Source organism: Salminus brasiliensis, chromosome 7 (assembly GCF_030463535.1).
Source record: "Salminus brasiliensis chromosome 7, fSalBra1.hap2, whole genome shotgun sequence".
Lineage (NCBI taxonomy): Eukaryota > Metazoa > Chordata > Actinopteri > Characiformes > Bryconidae > Salminus > Salminus brasiliensis.
Genome location: NC_132884.1, coordinates 7,167,318 through 7,188,212, shown reverse-complemented (window position 1 = coordinate 7,188,212; position 20,895 = coordinate 7,167,318). Strand labels below are relative to the sequence as shown.

At 40.4% G+C, this 20,895-nt stretch overlaps 1 protein-coding gene across 1 annotated transcript; it reads right to left on the bottom strand.

The window, feature by feature from the left end:
- Positions 1–187: 187 nt before the first annotated feature.
- col5a2b (collagen, type V, alpha 2b) lies at positions 188–19,774 on the bottom strand. The gene is made up of 48 exons (XM_072682965.1): positions 19,769–19,774; positions 19,437–19,514; positions 19,195–19,239; positions 19,046–19,099; positions 18,842–18,895; positions 18,145–18,198; positions 17,988–18,041; positions 17,604–17,657; positions 17,455–17,499; positions 17,301–17,354; positions 17,109–17,153; positions 16,903–16,956; positions 16,661–16,759; positions 16,501–16,545; positions 16,259–16,357; positions 15,986–16,039; positions 15,546–15,653; positions 15,056–15,109; positions 14,782–14,880; positions 14,333–14,386; positions 14,097–14,195; positions 13,879–13,932; positions 13,697–13,750; positions 13,554–13,607; positions 12,375–12,428; positions 12,239–12,283; positions 12,054–12,152; positions 10,743–10,850; positions 10,531–10,584; positions 10,347–10,400; positions 10,164–10,217; positions 9,821–9,874; positions 9,588–9,695; positions 9,344–9,397; positions 9,202–9,255; positions 8,852–9,013; positions 7,155–7,262; positions 5,838–5,945; positions 5,692–5,745; positions 5,419–5,526; positions 5,239–5,292; positions 5,032–5,139; positions 4,871–4,924; positions 4,629–4,736; positions 3,983–4,301; positions 2,912–3,099; positions 1,808–2,050; positions 188–969 (listed from the first exon to the last, which is right to left on the bottom strand). The coding sequence occupies exons 1-48, from the start codon at positions 19,772–19,774 to the stop codon at positions 823–825; spliced, it is 3,969 nt and encodes a 1,322-aa protein (XP_072539066.1). The 3' UTR covers positions 188–822.
- Between the last annotated feature and the right edge of the window lie 1,121 nt (positions 19,775–20,895).

The window sequence follows — 20,895 nt, the reverse complement described above, 5'->3', positions numbered from 1 at the left end:
TTTTTTTTTTTTTTTTTTTTTTTTTATTTACAACCTTTTGTTTAAGGGGATGCAGATATTCTGGGAAGCAACTTGAGGTATTATGATAAGCATGCATATAAATTATTATATCACTATAATTTAATACAATCATTCTTTAATGAGACACTGTATGGTCAGTAAGTGATAGAAAACAAAAACCTATTAATGTTCACTTGTGAATGAAAGGTCAGTCAAAAGGTCCTTTATCGACAGAAACGGCATCTCTCAGAGGTAGCACAAATAACATGTACACAAAGAAAGAGTGGGAAAGGAGGGGCTTCCTGTGGGAGTCAAAAAAGGGCAAATGTCCTCTCCATAGGAACACAATAAAACATACTTTTGCATTCCCTTTAATCCTTTAGTTAATCTAAGTAGCACCTTTATGTAGCACCTTAACATGATACAACCAACAATCTAACATCCAAACAGAGAGCAACCGCAGCAGCGGCCCTGACGTGAAAATATATTACTCATCTGTACGTCTTCAATTCAAAGTGATGCTCTTTTTAATGATATTACACAGCAGTGCAAAGGGCACATGGATTATGATCAAGACATAAATTATTAAAAAGTCCACACTGTCTCTCATATATTCATATACCCCAAGCTAGTGGAATTCCTTAATAAAGAAGAATAAAGGAGGGGAATACTGCTGTGGCTCATGATGCTGGTGAAGGCACTTCTGAATGGTCTGGAACAATAAATACTGTATAATAGAGCTGAAGTCCTAACGCTGGTCGGTTGTAGCTTGTTGTACAGTATCCGCAGGTAAAGGCAGAATCACAGCGATGCTTCTTTGTTTCATGAGAAGCACACTGGGCCGATGTCGATACCAAACTCCTGATCTGCACCGCCCACATCCACTGGAGCCAGGTCCACGATGGGCAGCCTAGATGGCTTCTGCGTGCGATACTCAAACACAGTCCTTCCCCACTCGCCATTGGATTTCTGAGGAGCACAATCACAGAGACAACAGAATAAGACCCGGCTGGATATCCCCTAAACAGAAGCTACACATGCTCATAAATTAGAGCGTGTAAAGATTCACAAAATGTGAATAAATCAATTCTCAACACTCTTAACCACAAGCTCATACACCATATGTTCAATGTTTTTAAAATGCATCAGTGACAGTTTAATACCCCTGATTTCAGAAGAAAGAGTAAAGGAGCAGGTGTCTCAATACTTTTGTCCATATAGCGTATGATATAGCCATATGCTATACAATACAACACAATACTAGATGTAATGTTTAATGAAGTATCAACAGACATGATATGATTCCTGTGTCACTGGCTACAACACAAACCCCATGCATGATCAATCCACCCCCCTATGCTTAACAGTTGGAGAGGCATGCAGACAATACTGTTGAAGGCGATTCTAAACTTTTTAAACCACTGTTTTGTTAATAAGCACAATAGGTCATATTTAACTATTACTTTTATTTATTATTTGAATTCACTTGGCAATACTCTAGCAACCACCTGTGTCACCATAGCAACTGCCTGGGATACAGTAACGACAAGCAACCAACCAATTAGCAACACCTTAGCAAAAACCTAGCGACCACCTAGCAACCCTATTGCAAAAAACAAGCAACTTCATTGCAATTGACGTAGCAATGTCATAGGTTACACTTAACAACACTATATCAACTATCTGGGATATCATAGCAACCACTTAACAACAACAGTTTCAGGCTTGCGACCACATAGCCACTGGCTAGCACCTCCTGCATTTTTCTAGTTTAGCAACACTGTATAAATGTAACTTCGTCCCCTACCATGCAGCTGTCCTCAGTGACGGTGTACTTCAGCCGGTTGTTGCTGTGTGCTTTGATTTCCAGCCCATCTGCTGATTTCAGTATAGCAGCTTTCTTAAGGTTGCTGTTCTTCTCGTCCTTGTAGGCCACGCTGTTTTTACAGTGGTAAGTGAGCGTCTGCACTGCTTCCTTAGAGTGGAGACGCAGGAACCTCAGCTGTATGGACACTGTGCTGAGTGAATCCTCTTTGTTGCCGTAGGTAAACTGAAAAGAACATTATCAATGTGTCAGAACAAGTCAAGAAAGGTAAAGATATACAAGAGGAAATACATCACAAGAACTGAATGTGTAGAAAGGAGAGAACAGGGCACAACAGGGTTTTGCTGAATATTTTAAGTGCACATCTGCATATCTCTGCTATAAACAGAAACCCAGGCTTTGTTTCTAGCACGTACCGTTCATGACCAATTTAGCCAAAAGTGGAGAGGTTGCAAACATTATAACTCACTGAATAAGCAAGATTACATGTAATAGACTGAGGGGCTGTTACACAATTTATTCGTGTAATACAATTTATTCCAGGAAAGCATATTCGTAAATTTGTGAAAGCTAAAAAAATTAAACTAACCCTGTTGTTCAGAGGCTGTACCAGTCTGGCTCTCTGCTGTTCTCTTTATTCTCAAAATAATGTTATATTACCACCACCAAGAGAATAATTCAAATAATATAGGTGTGAAAATATTACATGTGCACGTAACTGTAATAGGCACGTAAAACCTTGTATTTTTGTACCTCCATTTTTGCCGGTTTTCACTTTTTGACATTATTTGAACCTGGACATTGTTCTTTACTTTAGCTGCATTCCAAAGCCTGGGCTGCAGGCAAGGTAGGCTGCATTTCAGCCAATTTTCGAAGCAATTTCGAGGAAGCAAGTTGGAAGTTTGTTGGTAAATGTGCGTTTTCATAAATAGAATTAATTTCCGTGTAGAAATGAAAAAGCACACAAGTGTCGTGCTGCAATTGCAAGAGGAAGATCTTTTCTGGTGACATCAACACACTGCCTCGTTAGACTGTTCCATCTAAGTATAGGACAGTCCTACTGTAGTTTATGAACGTTTTACTGACCTTGGCTCCTCTGTTCATGGTGGCTCCGTACCACACAGGTTTAGGCATACTAGAGCGTGAACTCCACCAGGTCTTGCGGGGAATGCTGGAGGGGTTGGCAGAGATGCACGTCTCACCGGTCTCCAAGTTGCAGTAGACCTGGATGGCATCCTTTGAACTTCCCTCATTAGGGTCCACCCAGTAGTTACCTGTAACGCAATTAGAAAAAGGGGGGTGAGGGTGTATTCATGCATATGCAATAGATTCAGAGCCAAGCCTAAACATGCATTTAGACAAACTCTAAATACAGCTTTGCCTTAAGGTGTTTATCCTGGTAAACAGTAAGGACCAGGTTAAACAGCTATACACTTCCATTCCTCACTCTCTTAACTACATAACTTGCATATTAGTTTTATAAGGGGTGACCAACTAATTTACTTAATGACTGCTAATCTTTAATATTAATAACTGAAACTTTAGTGTTTATGGTAATACCTTTGACCCCTTAACACTCCAAGGATTGTTACACACTAAAGCATATTACTACACTAATACAGGGACTTCTGTACAAACTGGTGGGGCTAATCTTTGGTAACAGAAGTTTGTAAGGGGTTATGCTTTTTTAAGAGCTTTTTATAAGGGATTCAGTTTGCATTCTGGAGGCACATAAACACCATGGTAATTAGATGATGAGTTAAATCAAACGTACAATGTAGAATTATGGTAAAATGCTAAAGTCTGCCCACTGATGGTGCTCCATCCAGTACTTCTAGTAATACCTTTCATTTTGGAAGAAATAATGATTGAGCAGAATGTCCCAATACTTTTGCATATAGTGTATGAGACTTGTCAGGAAGCTTTTGTGCACTGTGTGAGTTTTAGGTGTAAATATTTATGCACTCTGCTTTTACAGTATTATCTCCAGAATTGCTTAAGTGCTCCAATGACCTACTACAGTACATCCTCTCTGTAGCCATAAAAACTAGATGTCACTAACTATCCCACAGTGGACTCACTGTTGACTTAATTGACAGTGAATCAGCCTAGCCTTTAGAAAGCACTCTATAGCATTCCTTTGCACCTGCTCCTTACCGCTTTTCTTCAGTGGGTAACACTGCTTCAGGTCCTGGCAGGTACGTGCTGGGTGCTCCCGGCTGCCGTCTGGGCTGCGCAAGCTGTCCAGCTGACTGCCCAGAGCCTTCAGCGAGACATGGACCCCGCTGTCCATCTGAACCACAGCTGAGTTGTTATTAGGTCTTGCCTCATCCTCATTGAACTCTGGAGGGGGTGGGGCCTCAGGCTCAGATTCGCCATCATAGTCAAGTATTGTGCCAAAAAGGTCGTCCACAGCAGCGGTTGGGGGGCCGGGGGCACCGGGAGGGCCAGGAGGGCCAGGTTCTCCTTGAGGACCCTAAATAGAGAACAATAACAAAGTTAAAAGCGATAGTTAAGTTTTTAAATTATTATAAATGTATTTGCTTACATGGTTTACTGCACTGTATGACATACTGCTTTGTGTAAGAATGGACAAACATATATTGCATAGCTAAAAACCTTAGTAGCAGCCAGTTGAAGCCTACATTTTTCCCATACCACTGCTTATGCAGGTTACATGACGCTAACTGTTGGGGTATAAGCTTACACTAATTGCTAGCTACATTAACGTTATGCGGTCTTTGACTTTTGAGGTCTACTGAATTAGGAATTTTCATGTAGCATGTGTTTCATGATTGCTCACCTCCGGTCCAATGTCTCCAGGAACACCCCGAGTTCCAGGCGGCCCTATTGCTCCGGGGAGACCCATTTCACCCTCTTTACCAATAGGTCCAACAGGCCCTGGAATTCCCTGGTAATATATGAATTCAAGTTATCAGCAGTTTTACATTGCCCATATACACTTCATAGCATGAGGAGTAAAACAAAGCTCACCAACACTTAAACGTGGTAAAGCTTTGTGATTTGGAAATAACAGGTACTTACTCTTTGTCCACTAGGTCCAGTGATCCCTCTTGCTCCTGCATCTCCTGTAGCACCCTTTGTTTAGAGGAGAAGACTAAGTGTCAAGATCATCTCTACTGATCTTCTTGAGTCAGACTACAGACAAGAGGTGGTGAACAATGTGTGCTCCATTGTATACTCACAGTTGTTCCTGGTAAGCCTTGCAGTCCAGTAAATCCACGGTGACCTTTCTGACCTCTCTCACCAGAATCACCTTTGTCTCCTTTGTCTCCCAAAGGTCCTTGAGGTCCCTGAGGGGGAAAAAAAACAAACCCATATAACACTGTGTCCACATTCAGTTTGTTTTTTGTTGTACAGAATATCTGGTAATGTTTATACAGATCGCTAACCTTTTTGCCTCTGGAGCCTGGCTGGCCAGCTGGGCCTGGTGGACCTCTTGAGCCCTGTAATAAAAAAGTGAACAATATGTCGATAAGGTCCATAGGGCCATAAGGCAAGATCTGCAAATGGAACTGTAAAAAGAGAAGAACAATATAGGCTACAGATATTGTGTAGCTCAGATAACATACTACTTCTCCTCTTAGTCCTGGACCTCCAGATGTTCCTACTGGTCCTGGTGGTCCTTGGGCACCCTGGGTTCCGGCCAGACCCTCAGCACCTGCATTTCCTCTGTCCCCCTGAGAATAATCAACACACGATTGCAAATCACCATTCACTTCAGAAGTGCTAGTGAGAGAGGAAGTCCACTTTACTCTATTTTCATCCTCACTTTACCTCATCAATCATTCAGCATTATATTTATTTTATAGTTCACTTTCACTGGGTTCTGACTTTATGCTTACTTTGATTCCAATGGTACCATCGGCTCCAGGAACGCCATCTTGTCCAGAGAGACCCTTTCAAAACAAGACAAAACACAGTGTAAAATAATACACATAATTTCATTAAAATGCAACTGAATAAACTATCGGAGATTAACAGGCCAAACCTCTGGGCCAGCATCCCCACGAGGTCCAGTTGATCCAGGCAGGCCAACAGGGCCTGAAGCACCTTTAGTTCCCTGAGGGCCTGTAGTGCCTGGCTTTCCAGGTGCACCCTGAAGGGAAAATCACACATGTTTGCTGACCATACTGAGAAAAGCACTGAACACTAAATTCTTCTAAACTTTTTCAAGAACCAAAAAACAAGTTAAAGAAAGTCTGTCTTCTTAAAAAAAGTCATTGCGTGTTTCTAAAACGCCACTAATGTTCTCCAAATGCTAATAATCATCATCATAATCATCAAGCTAATCACCACATGTGGTTCAGAAGAGAAGCACTGCATCTCCTGACTGTGACTTGAGGCTAGTCAAGCACATACTTAGAATACCTAATTAATGCCCATTAACTTTATTTCAAGTGATATGTTTCTTAAATTAGATTTTTTTATTGCTTATTGGTTGTGGCCAATGGGCCATGCACTGCCAGGAAAGCTGGAAGTGGGGGTGCTAAGGGTGCTGCAGCCCCCCTACTGTTATGATTGTTTAACTGTCACCCATGTGTGTCTGCAGCAGGGAGGAATTCATATTTTTATTGTGTTTAATTTATATATTTAAATAATCTGCAAGAATCTACCACATTTAACTCTGCCGCACTGCTCTGCTGAAGTTGCTGTTGATGTAGTGGTTGCTCTCTGGCCTCTGCAGATCACTTGTTCGCTATCGGAGTTATACCCGGGCCCATCTGACAAGCATTCTGAAAGTTGCAATATGCTGCAATGTTGTGTGCGAGCTTTTTAATCACACAAAAAGAGAAGGTATCTGAACTGAGTTTAAAAAACAGTATGAAAGAACACATTGCCAATTCAATACACCTAACTATAATTAAACTGCCCCCCATCTTTCCCAAGTTAACTACTGCCTAGCTAAGAAATTCTTTCTTTGCTATTGTTAACCCCTTTCTATGTAACCTACAAGTTAACTGAAGAGGTTCCCCACTTTGTGACTGTGATCTGTAGGTTTTAGGCTCTATCTTTAACTTTGTTTAGTTCTAATCGCATTCAGATGCACAATGGAAACCTTTTTCTTTAACCTTTACTGACATTGTTTCGTATACACTATATGTCCACCCTGCTCTCATTAACTGCAATGCTCCAAAATCCAAGGGAGTAGGGCTCTGCAAAGGGTCAGGTTATCTCTGATAGCCGCATCTATACACTAGCCACAAATTTCTGAAAGATATGCTCTACGTCATGTACATTATCCAACATATACAGTCAGGTGGAAAGTAAGTGTTTGGCATAGAATTTAGTGTGACGTCATACTTACAGCAGGTCCAGGAAGACCCCCCATACCACGCTCTCCTCTCATACCAGGTAGACCCACCAACCCCCTTTGTCCTGTGGTTCCTGCAGGTCCTGGAGGACCTGGTGGACCCTGATGGATTTAATGGGGAATCAACGAAAGAACCTAGTTACTTTTTTAAAGAAAAGACACGCCAGAGAGAAGCACCATTCCACAGTTTAGCATTTCTCAACTTTCACACACCCAATCCAACTCCAAACGACTTGTAGCTGGAGGTCAAAAGGCCAGACATATTATAAGATTATAAGAACACACTATAAAAATAGTTAAAGAAAGTCAGCTGTCACATTATATGTCACATTACTGATACTAATAACAAAGTGGTTTTACTGTAGTTAAGATGAGATCAAGAGTTAAGATTAAGGTGCTCAGAAAATGAATAGTGAAACCTCCTGTGGTCAATGGCCAATAAATTCACACAGTTCTCAAATCAGGTAAGATTTGCATTGTGTTAAACGTGTGAGTTTCACTCCCATTACACTGTTTCCATCAGCATTTTTCTGCTATTGACAGAATTCACACAAGTGGTGGATAAAACCCACTAGTGTAATTCTGTAATAGCTCTGTATGTCAGCATACTTCACTACTGCAGTATGTAAGTAACTGGACAGCAGCACTGCAAGTTCAATTCAAGACAATTGGGTGAAAGTTAGGAACCATAAACCAGAAAGAGAAATCCACTGGAGCAAAGGTACTGCTTGATAATGTCATGTTTGTCATGTTTAATATTTCCTCTGCAATCAATGGCTCCCTGATGTCTGTCTGTCTTCCCTGGTGATGCAACCCTTTTCAGTTCCTGTTTGCATCAGGGGCTTTTTGTCTTCTGGAAGTAAAATGCACGCTCAGTGTTGTCAGTCTATAACCTTTCACCTGGTTGGCCCTGAATAACACTACAGAATTTAAACTGCTGCCATCAGGAATCAGATCTTCAGTAAATACAAAGAAACAATTTGAGAGAACTACAACAGACTGTTGCTACAAATGCCTATAAATCTGGCATTCTGCCCTTTAACCTTATTGCTGGCAATCTGTTATTTTTGCTTTTTTATGTAAATTATTGCTTTTTTATATACAAAGCCAAGAACGAACCAGCCCCTCCGTATCTGATGGCAATGGTCAAAAGCCGATCCACACCAAGAGCCCTTCGAGCTTCAAGTACGGCTCGGCTCGACCCGCCATCCCTCCGCAGAAGACAAGCGTCCAGGCTTTTTTCTGTCCTGGCACCAAAGTGGTGGAACGAGCTGACCCTGGGTGTCCGAACGGCCGAGTCGCTCGCTGTCTTCAAACGCAAACTGAAGACCCACCTCTTCAGAGAGTACTTGGACGAATAGTTTTATGGTCGCCTTATTGTATTGTGTTAAGCAATGTCTAAAGCTTAGAGGTATCTTTTGAATTATTAGTCTATTCTAACTAGCTAAGGCTTTTCTTGGGTAATTAGCAAAGCACTTTGTAAGTCGCTCTGGATAAGAGCGTCTGCTAAATGCCGTAAATGTAAATGTAAATGTTATGTAATTATTATGCAATTTTCTCCCCAGTTAAGACACAACCAATCCCTGATGGCTGTGGCATCACTGGTAAATAAACTTACCAGTTAATATTTTTAATTACATTTTAAAGTCAAAAGAGCTTGCATGTGTCAAAGTCTACTCCATTTAGTTTACCGGTGGTCCATCTTCTCCAGAATCTGCTTTATCTCCAGGGCTTCCAGCAGGTCCAGGGTTTCCACGCTCCCCTTGACGTCCAGGAGCTCCTGGTTCTCCTCTCAGTCCATGTGGACCCTGCTTTCCTGGGGTACCTTGTGGACCAGGCTCCCCAGTGGGACCCTGGAAAACAACACAGGAAAGATTAAGTTGTAGTCCACATAACATCCTTCTGCACTCATTTTTGTTTTTTATTTTGATTAAAAGTGATTAAAAACATCCAAAACTTTTAATCAAACGTCTTTCAACTTCCAGCACTGGATATTTTTTAAAGAACTTATAAGCACAAGTTCTACTATTGAGAAACTCACAGCAGAGCCTGGTGGGCCTACTCCTCCTGGAGATCCAGGGAAACCACTGGGGCCCTGATGACACACACAGAAAGAGTATGGGTTGAGATGTGGGAATATCATTTCTGAGATTATCCTCAGGAACGACTGTGGTAAGACTTACAGCAGCCCCCTGAGTTCCTCTGCCTCCTTTCAGTCCAGCTACACCAATTGCACCCTACGGAACAACAACAAAAACACAAGTTTTATACACATATACATGACTATCATAAATTGTTCAAACATTTAACAAATGTTCTCGTGAATATGGACATTTAGTCCCATCTGGGCCTCAAGGCCTTTTTTTCATTCTCTGGTTTAATAATCCTAATAGTAAAGTTTAAAGCAGATGACATCTCCTGACCCACCTGAGGTCCAGGTTTTCCAGCCATTCCCTGAGGGCCTGGAGCCCCAGCCTCACCCTTTCCACCTGGCTCTCCTGGCTCACCTTTCACACCAGGCTGACCATCTGGACCCTGTCGAAAAGAGCAAACAATAACACGGCCATTCAGATCAATTAAATAGGCAATCCACTTTTCAAATATACTTTTAAAGATGGGGGAATTGATGGATGGGTGGATCCATTGGTAGACATACTCACAGGAGGTCCAGGAAAACCAACAGCACCAGTAGGACCAGGCTCACCAGGAGAACCCTAAAATGCACAACAGGGTAACACAAGCTCATCATTACTTCTTTTTATAACTTATATCTGTCAATGGATAGGTTTGAACAGGGGTGGGCAACGGGGGCCAGAGTCCAGAACAGTTTGCTGATTTCTGTACTCTAACAGACCTACTAAACCTGGCAATTAACAGGTGAGTTGAAACAGGCGTGTCTGAAAAGCACGCAACTGTGCAGGAATCCAGCCCTCCATGATTAGAACTGGCCACTGAGTTAGAAGCATATAGAAAGCCTTGATGCATAGACAATGGCACACTTACAGCCGATGCTCTGGCACCCTGTGGTCCAGGAGGCCCTCTGGGGCCTGCTTCACCCTGAAATCAAAGATGTAGGAGAACCAATAAATACGATATGCTGAAACAGAAAGTAATGCATGTGTCCAAAGTATAAACCACTGGCAGGGTTAGTAAATAATAAATTAATAAATAAAGAAGGATAGTTGCCTTTTCCCCAGATGGTCCAGCTGGTCCAGTGGGTCCAATGGGTCCAGGAAGACCCTACAGAAATAAGTATAGTTACTCTTTAGCATTGTTGTTTAGCATTGTTTCTTCACACAGATTTTAAACAAATGACTATAGTTTATGTGTCTTCAACTGTGTTTGGATGTTTGCTCTCCATGTTACTTACTCGAGCACCATCATTTCCAGCAGTTCCCTCTGCTCCTTTCTCACCAAACGCACCCTAAAAGAATCAGACACAGAGTTTTAAAACCAGACAGTGTCATGTATAGTGAACTAATGAATGCATTCATATTTATTAATATTTTTTACTATTACTTGGAGCTTTAATCTTTAGTCTTTAATATCAAATTCTTCAGTTACACACACAATCTCACTTACACGTTCTCCTTTAGGTCCAGCGGGTCCTGAGATGCCTCGTTCTCCAGGCATTCCCTGAAGCCCAGGTGGACCAGGCTCTCCTACTGTCCCGGCTGGCCCCGCATTACCCTGAAGAGTGCAGAGCAACATATATATTTACAAATCAGAAATGTTTGTGATTGCAGATTAAAGAATAGATCTATGACATGGAGGAACGCCAATGACACATTGGCCCGCTAAATAATTTTATTTCATTGGCTCAAGCCTGCATAATTTAGGGTTTTATTTAAATATAGTTGTGCATGAACATTTGGGCACACAAACTTCAGATAGTCTCTTCAGGTAGTCCGTAGAGGATTTGGAGTTTTTAAATCATCCTGTTAGTTATGTAATAACTGGGAGAAAGAACACACCCAAACTCCTCTACATTACTATGTACTATATGAAAATTATAAAAAAAAACTCCTCTCTCCTCTCCTTCTCATCACAAAATTTGCACTTCTCCACCACCCCAGCTCGTCCTTCTATTCTAATTTATGCTTGGTCTCCGCTTGGCAGAGCAGAGGAAGTCTGGCCTCGGGTCTCATCAGCTCAGTGCCACCCAGAAATCCAGCCCAAGTTTCTCGAGTTCTCCTTCCTTGCCTTAGCCCAAAGAGAGTGTGGTCTGCACTTTGCAAAACAGATAGTCTGATACTTGCATCCAGGATTTGCTGGTATTGTGTGTAATCCGTTTTCTCCTCCACTTGTGCAATACCGCCAGTGGCAATGGCAGCAGCACAACCCAAAGAATGATAGATGCCAAGCTTCACAGTTGGCAAAGTGTTCTTTTCATTAAATACACTTCTTTTTTCATAGTTTCTAACTACCTACTTAAGACCTTGTGAAACTGAGCCTGTGCAACAGCCAAATTGTTACACAGGCCATACTGATGATTTTATTTTGTATGTACATTAGAATTTGCCAAAAATGCTGTGTTGATGTTTGGATAGCTACAGTGGCTGTATTTACTACTTCTCATTTACAAAAACGTATGAATATGAGGGACGTGCAATTTGCAAATTATATGTAAATAAGAGACTAGTGTGTGGGTGCTTGTTCCCACACAGCTGAAGCTCATTTATCATTTGCACTCAAGTTTCCATTTGTAGTTTGTAGGTCATTCCAGGCACTTACATATGCTCTCATTTGTATGCAGATTAGATTAAAGGGATCAATGTGAATACTTGTGCTCAATATTTTGTTGTGTATAAGCAATACACAGCACAGAACAAACAGAACGCAGAAAGAGAGAGATACTGTTCATGTACTTGATATAAAGTCTGATAGACTTACCTTTGGACCATCAGGGCCGGGTGTTCCTGGACTGCCCTTAGGCCCAGGTAGGCCATTGGGCCCTGGATCTCCTCTCTCTCCTGGGGTTCCACGCTCACCCTGTTATGTGAGTAATGAGTTGTCAGTAATACTGTGGAGTAAACAGTGCGTTGTGTTCTCTTAGTATAGACTTAGTATAAGCTTACTCTTGGACCAGTTTGACCAGCAGAGCCTGCTTCACCATGGACTCCCTGAAAGGAAAACAAAGTCATGATAGTCCATGGAAGAACATTTACAGTATGCAGCAAAAAATGTACCGTAAACTAAAAGCAGTAGACTCACCTCATCACCTGGTTTTCCTGACTCTCCAGGTGGGCCTGCAGGTCCTGGTAAACCCTGCAAAGCAGCAAAAACTTTACAACTCAAATTTAAGGAGCTGCATGTAGGCAAACAGTCAATCCAATTAATGATCACCAAGTTACTATTACCAACGTCATCACTCTACACTATTTGTTTTACATAACATTAGCCCAGCTCTACATGTATGTAGTGGAGAGCAGGGCACAACCTAACGTGGAAAAAATAATATAATAGATTTTTTTAAGTAGAGCATTTTATCTTTTGAAGCATATAAACTACTAATGACAAGAGCTAGTCAGGATCAGGTACAGCCTCCACTGGTGGACTTTGCTTCAATGCTATAACAGCAAAGCAACTCAAAGAAAGAAGTGATAAAAGCCTTCAATAATGATTGATAATTTAAATTCAAAACATGTATTAATCAACACACTACATACATCATATTTCAGTTTTATCATGCTGAAAAAAAATCCACACTTGATGAAGACTCCTTAACAAGATATTCTTATTTTGACACAGATATACACAATCTGGACAAATGTATTAGGATACCAGCTCATTCATTGTTTCTTCTGAAATCAAAGGAATTAAAAAGAGTTTATCATGCGTTTGTTAGTGTAACTGTCTCTGCAGTCCAGGGAAGGTTTTCTACTAGACTGGAATACTGCTGTGAGGATTTGATTGTACTTTGATTACACAAGAGCATTAGTGAGGTCAGGGTGTTTAATAATTACCACCACACCTTATCCCCAACTCCCCCGAAAAGTATTGGCTGGAGCAACATCATTCCAGAAAACACAGTCCCACTCCTCGCCAGCTTAATGCTGGGGGGCTGTATACCCATCCAACCCATGTCTGGGTTCATGTTTATTTCTTTTGTCAGCAATGGATGCAATGGCAGCCTATGGGAGGTAGGTATAGGGATTAAAAATTAACCATGCCTAATGTGTTGGTTGCTTTGCTCTGCTCACCACTACTTAAATACATGCATTATCAACTATCAATCTTCAACGTCTAACATGGCCAAGACCCATCGTTGGGTCTACACAGCTTATACATACAGTACTTCTGTACCTTCAGAATAAATCAACTGTATTGTGATCATTGTCTGAATAATAAGCTTTAGAATGGAATTTTAAGGGGTTAATTTATTTTACATACCTGAAAACCTGTCAACCCAGGAGGACCCTGCTCTCCTCTCTTTCCTGCAGTACCCTGGAAACAAGCAGATAGAGATTGATTACAATGGTAAATCTGCTGGAAAAACACATTTAATTAGTACAGTGATACATAAAGCATCTCACAGGTGGTCCAGCAGCCCCAGCAGCCCCCTCCTCTCCATCTTTCCCATTGACACCCTATAAGAGTGAGAAGAGAAGAGTTTTTTTATAAATGTGTTTATTGTATACATTTTATTACCAACTGTTTTCTATTTTCCATTCTCTGTCTTATGATAAACTGAAGCAGTAATTATTATGATACTCACTCTCTGTCCTGGAGCACCTGAGGATCCAGTCTCTCCTGCTTTTCCTGGATCCCCCTGGAGATCAAACACAATCTTACTTAACAGATGCTGAAATTTGACGAAGGGTAAATTAAAGCTTGTATTATTATACAAAAGGCAAGTAGGAATACTATCATGTTAGTTTACAGTGCATAGTATTACATTTACGATATACAACAAGGAGGAGGAGGATTGATTACACTGAAGCCTTTTGGACCAGGCAGACCCATAGACCCCGCTGGACCTCTAATTCCAGTGGACCCTGCAGAACCAGGATGGCCATCATCTCCAGGGGCTCCCTGCAGAAAACAGTTCACAATACACACGCTGAAATCTTCAGTTGCATTTATTTCAGACATTTCATATCAAAACTGCCTTAAGATTACCACAGTCATGCTGGATCTCACTTCATTTATAATCTATTCAACATGGATACCTGAGGTCCAATTTTCCCTTCTGGTCCTTGGAGTCCAAGAACACCAGTCAGACCCTTCAGAAGTGGACAGAAAACATGTTGAAAAGTGACACATTTTGACATTTTGACACATTACAAGACTCATTGTTCAAGTCTCACTGACTTTTTGCTCAGATCTAGTCTTGATAATTCACATTCATTAATGTGATTATATATATATTATATATATATATATATATATATATATATATATATATATATATATATATATATATATATATATACATATATATATATATATATAGAGAGAGAGAGAGAGAGATTTACATTGAAAGATAACTACTTAAAGTGCTTTAAGAAGATTTACTTAATGTAATGTGTGCATCCGCACAGATCTGAAAACCACATATCTGTGTCACATTGAGGCTAATGTAGAAATGTAAATGTAGCCAAAAAAGATATTTTCTTACCCTTGCTCCTGGAATGCCTGCTTCCCCAGGACGGCCAGGATCCCCAGGAGCACCTTTAGCCCCTGAAGAGCCTAGAAGGCCACGCTCACCTTGAGCACCCTGGTAAAATTACAGTAGGAAATAGGCCTCAATAGTGTTTATATTAACTATAATAACACTATATTAACTGCAGTAAGGTGGTCAGTGGACTAAACATATTACTTAAACATTGCACTACATAAATATAAAATATAAACATTTTTATATGCAAAAATATAAAATATACTTTCCCTACCTTAGGTCCAGGTAACCCATCAGCACCCGGAAAGCCACGATTTCCTGGAGCACCCTGGAAAAACAGGAAAAATAAATAATCTAACCGAATACGCCATATTTTAAATAACTGCAACAACATGTTCTCATTTATAATAGGGCTGGGTGATATGGTAAAAATACTATATCATTATATTTAAAGACTTTTTCTGCGATACACAATATTTATCATGATGCATGTAATCACAGACTGAAAACATCAGTAACGACAGATTCAGATTACACCGTTTGTAATGAAACCTGCAGCTGATCAGTGTTTATTAAGCTCTAACAGTATCCTCAATATGTTTAGAGAAGCATATTGTTATCGCGATAACAAAATTGGTCACGATACGATAAAATATTGTCATATTGCCCAGCTCTACTTTATATTTTATAAGCCATGTTTCTAACCACGTCAGGCTAAATCCAATGATTCCACCAAAGGTAAGTCAACAGTTTACTGCCCTTACCCTCTCTCCAGGAGGGCCAGGTGGCCCCAGCGCTCCTGTGTCTCCTCTTGGACCCCGTTTCCCTTCCTCTCCCATTGGACCCATCTCTCCCTGAGCTCCATGTGCACCCTGTGACACAAACAAGCTTGCAATCAACCTTGTAACAATCAGATTAGTCACTGCAGATTATTAGGTTAACCTTTTTAGGGCATAATATTCAGCATTTTTGTAAATTATTTCGTAACAGCTGTAAATGTACCAGTAACTGCTATAAACAATTCAGAAACTGCTATAACTGACTCAGTAACTACTATAAATGATTCAGTAATTGCTGCAAATGGTTCAGTAACTGCTCTAAATGATTCAGTAACTGCTGTAAATACTTCAGTAAAGCTTCACTGTAACAAATATTACGAGTCCTTCTTTAACAAATATTAAGAAACAGATTTTTAAAAACTCACAGCTTCTCCTTTAAGTCCAGCTTCTCCTTTAAATCCAGGGGAGCCCAGGTCACCCTATGATCACACAAATACGAGTAACTAGCATTATCTTATGTCAAATGTGTTGTAAATGTATCACTGAAATTACATAACAATTTCAAACGTTCAAACATTCAAGATGACATCTGACACAATGTTTACACACATCAATCTCTTTCACTTAATGGGCCTTTTAACTGAAGGAAGTGTCCCAGGGGTCAATTAAACAGTGTATATATAATAGTAAATCATTACCAATTGACCTTTGACCCCAACAGGTCCAGTAGTTCCTTGAGGTCCGGGTGGGCCAGGCTGACCGATCAGTCCAACTGGACCCTGCACACCGGGTGTGCCCTACAACAAGAATTTACATAAATCACCTATTCAGAATTGCCAATAAGCATCCCATCATTATACTGCAAATAAACATTTAACAATAAATTATTTTTTTAAGTATTCATGTGCATAGCCTCATTAGATAAGAGATGAGGACTTACCGAAGGTCCTTTGCTTCCAGGGGCACCATCTGTGCCTGGTGGTCCCTAGAAGTAAAAACACAGAGGTGAAAACACATTGACATGTCAAAACATACAGTGCCAATGAATGTCACATGCCATGGAACCACAGCATGGTTTGTTAGGACATGAGGAAACAAACCTGGTTGCCTCGAGCTCCAGGTAAACCTGCACGTCCTGAATCTCCTCTGGGACCCTGAGGCCCACTCGTGCCTCTCGGGCCTGTGGCTCCGGCCTCACCCTTTAGAAATACAGTAACCAAAATCACAAATTAACTTACGTATACAACTAATGACTCTTTTAATGCAGCTCATTAATTGTGATTGTGTTGGGTTGTAGAACAGTAACTGAGAATTATAAATGAATGTAGAAGATCATGCTAACCTTCATGCCTGGGCTACCTGGAAAACCTGGAGCTCCAGTGATTCCCATGGGACCCTGTGTGGAATATAAAACAACTAACTGAGATTACATGTGATTTTAATAAAGGTGTATTTAGGTTTATAATATAGGATTGCAAATGGGTAAATGTATTCAGTGTATCTACTTAGACAGTGAAACAGAAAATAGAAAAAGCTGTTTAATCATACCAATGGACCTGGTTTTCCAACATTTCCGGCAGCACCACGTTTTCCCTACAAGGAAAACACTAAACGTTGAATATATGGATTCTACAGATAATCATTTACTACAGACACGCAGTAACAGTGCGATAGTATACTTTAGATATATAGCAACAGTGCAATGATATACTATAGTTAAAAGACTTTCTTTTAACTTACCACAGGTCCACTGGGGCCAATCCGACCCCTTTCTCCAGGCATTCCAACTGGACCCTGTAAAAGTATAATGTGTTTAGCATTATTATGGGAAAGATAAAGAAGGGCTTTGTTTTGTGCAAAATGTTTACTTTCAAAAGCATATTATATTACACACCCGTTCACCAATTGGGCCCATTGTCCCAGGTACACCTGATGCACCCTGAAATTAAACATGCCAACATTTACTCAATAACATTTTCTTTGACAGGACAATGACATCTTAAAAAAGGAGCACACATGGAGAATGTATAACGTGTATCTGACCTTCGATCCAACAACACCTGGCTCTCCTCTGGGTCCCTGTGAACCTATGTATCCCTGAAATAATAAAAGATCCATTAATGTTCAAATGTCTGCACAGTTCAGGTGTTAGATTTTCTGAAATGCAACAATTACTTAACCCTTCGTCACTCTTAGTCAGAAGCCAATCTCAAACTTCTCAGTAAACTCTAAACTATAATGTACTGTACTATAAAATATGTTGAAACACTACAGAAAACAAAAGCAATGACTCTTTCTGAAGTGTAATCGAGGCCGGTTAACTGAAGTACTTGTTCTGAACTGGAGTAATCCCTAACATTTTACTGGTTGTTTTATGGTCATAATGCAACCATATACATTTTAAAGTTAAAAAAGCCTTCAGCTCACCCTTTGGCCTTTCATTCCTGGTTGACCTGGTAATCCTGGAAATCCTCGGGGGCCCTTAAAACCAAGCATCATACTTTTAGAATCAGTTCTGTGCTTTTACACAGAAATGCACTGAGCTCCGCCATGTGAATATGATAGAATAAAGGCATCAATTTACCTGAGAGCCTGGAAATCCAACTTCTCCCATCTTTCCTGGAGGTCCAGATTCACCCTGACACAAAAAGAAGAGACTCGTACAAGGGTCATGATGAAGACACAGAGAACTAGGTAGATGGTATTAAGATAACATTAGTTGTGCTTTACAAAATGTCCACTTGAGCTCTTGAAAATTCTTGGTTTATAATAGTAAAAACAATTGCACTGGAATAAACCTTTACATAATGTGGAGGTTTCTGCACTTTAAATTTTAAGGTCTGCATTGGACCCAATCTTTGCAGCAAATGTTGTGTGGCAGGAACAGCATAAGACATTAGTGAAAAAAATAACATATATAATAATTTGCTATATTATTAATATATAACAATAACAGCAAAATAACCAAAATGAATAATCTCATTCTGCATACTTGGGAAGCAACCAATCACATAAACAACATGTAAACTGCAGGCAACAGAGGTGGCAGGGCTTTCAGATCACCACAGCTGTGCATAGCCTACCAAACAATGATTCTGTTTTTTGGTGAATAAGTAAATAGGCCAGATAATCATGCTTTCCATATGGCAGGTGGCAGCAGGACCTCCCATGTAGACCTCTAATCACAGTCACACAGTCATCTCAATTGCTAAAAAGCTCTTTTTGTGCTTTTGTGGTGGTTACGTAGGTTAAAAAAATAAAAAGCTGTTAGGGCTACTTACGTCTGGACCAGGCTTTCCAGGAGGACCATCTGGACCCCTTGGGCCATGAGAACCCTGTTCAGATAAAAAAAAACCTTAATCTTATTTCCTCACAACATCTTCCTAAAACTAGTCAGTGATCAGATAAATGAGTTTTATTTTTACATTGCCGGCATCTAGACTGTTCAGTGGGTGTGCTAAATATCAGCTACCATTTTCTCTTACCATCGATCCAGGTTCTCCTGGATCTCCGGGGGTTCCTTGTGCTCCGGTAGGGCCCTGGGGGAAAACACAGAGGACAGTGAACTTGGAGCACTGCCAGCTATCTAGGAGAGATCTGGAGACCTAGGTTAGGAAAAAACTGTTGGACTTACTGGTGGACCCGCTGGCCCAGGATGTCCTCTTGGACCTGGTTCACCCTGAAAACAAAATAAATATATAGCTTTGATTAATATTTCTATCAATTTTATTTCAGGCATGAATTAATCCCCAGTTAATCCCTACAATTTTGTCCGACCATGTGGATATGTTAAAATAATGTGGTACAACTAAACAGTGCTATATTTAAGAATTACAATTACCACTTTCACCATTGCTAAATCCACACTGGCCTTACCGGTGATCCAGAGACTAATCCTGGCATTCCCAGTTTCCCATCATGGAAGCCTGAGGCCATATGAGAGGCAAATGGACTCTGCAAACAAGTACACATGAATTACACATTATATACTTTTATCTATGTGCTGCAGGTCAACACAAGTTAAACTTCAACCCGTTAGAATATTTAAATAGACTTTAGATTCATTCTTTGAGCCGTATAAATTGTTCTTCTGTTCTCTTCTGTTTTTCCTATTGTCCCTGCCAGATGGTAGCAACTCTGCTCTAGCATTCCAAGCCAAGACCTCCAAACTCCCTATATAAAACAAACCATCACAAACTACTACCCACAGGCATTTCCCAAGTGGTTTAGACACATTTAATATGGTGTGAAGGGGAGGCTTTTGGCAAATTTCATAGCCTGTTTTGTTTTTTCATAATTTGTCAAAACAAAATATAAAAGTTCTCATAATTCTGATTTCTGGAAGCAATAAGGGAATACCCTACACTATGCCTACAAGCACTGCCTACATTCTTACAGATTTGTTTATAATCCTTCATGAACCTATTTTCCACTGAGAAAACGCTGTGAACAGTTGGCGCCGCTTCTCTGCTCCAACATTGTTTGTTTTGCTTTGTTTTTTCTTTGTTCTATGATTTTTCAAATGTCATAAATGCCTATTTAATGCATTTTGTACTACCATTCTTACATAACCTTAAGCATGGGAAAAGCTCTGTATATACAGAAATGATGATGATGATCTTGAATCTTCCCATAGGAAATAGGTTCAACTTCAATGTGGTGCCATCTAAGAATAGGAGAAATGGCCCACTCACAATCACTCACAGTGCTAGAAAATACATGGTGTTTGGTAGCTAATGTAACATAACTGGCAGGTAGCGCTCTTCTTCTCTGATATTGCACTAGCAGACGGCTTCATGTGTCTCAGAGGAATCTTCTCCAGCATTGTGTATAAGATGGAGACCTAGTCAGTAGGTGGGGATTGGCTGAGACTAAACTGAGGTGGAAAAATGAGTGAGAAACTGGGTAAAACACTCACGCCTGGTAATGAAGGCTGCCCTGAAGGACCCGCTTCACCTGGCATACCAGGCAAACCAGGTTCCCCATCAAAACCAGGGGGACCTGCCACACCCTTAAAAAAGAGAAAATGTGCTGTCAGTCTAACAGTGTTCATGTATATACAAATGCAAACAGGATAGAAAAATAATCTCTGAATATACCTTTCTTCCTTTACTGCCTGGATACCCTGGATGTCCTACAGATCCTGGAAGGCCCTTTTTTTGAAGAGAAAAGCAATTAGGAACAAACAACATTCTTAAACAAGTAAAGTATATAATAAAATATTGCTAATTGTTAAATGTGAAAGATGTCTGAAAGGCCTCTAATGTTCTCACCATTGGTCCAGGTCGGCCAGGTACTCCCACGATCTGAAAAGTAACATGGACACAGTTAGGAT

What these genes read in the sequence shown, in the direction of transcription:
- col5a2b (XM_072682965.1), bottom strand. An exon ending in CTGGACCATCTGGGGAAAAG is followed by an intron (nt 10,218 to 10,346) that starts GCAACTATCCTT and finishes CTTTGATTTCAG; the next exon opens with GGTGAAGCAGGCCCCAGAGG. An exon ending in CAGGACTAAGAGGAGAAGTA is followed by an intron (nt 5,293 to 5,418) that starts GTATGTTATCTG and finishes TTTTTATTACAG; the next exon opens with GGCTCAAGAGGTCCACCAGG.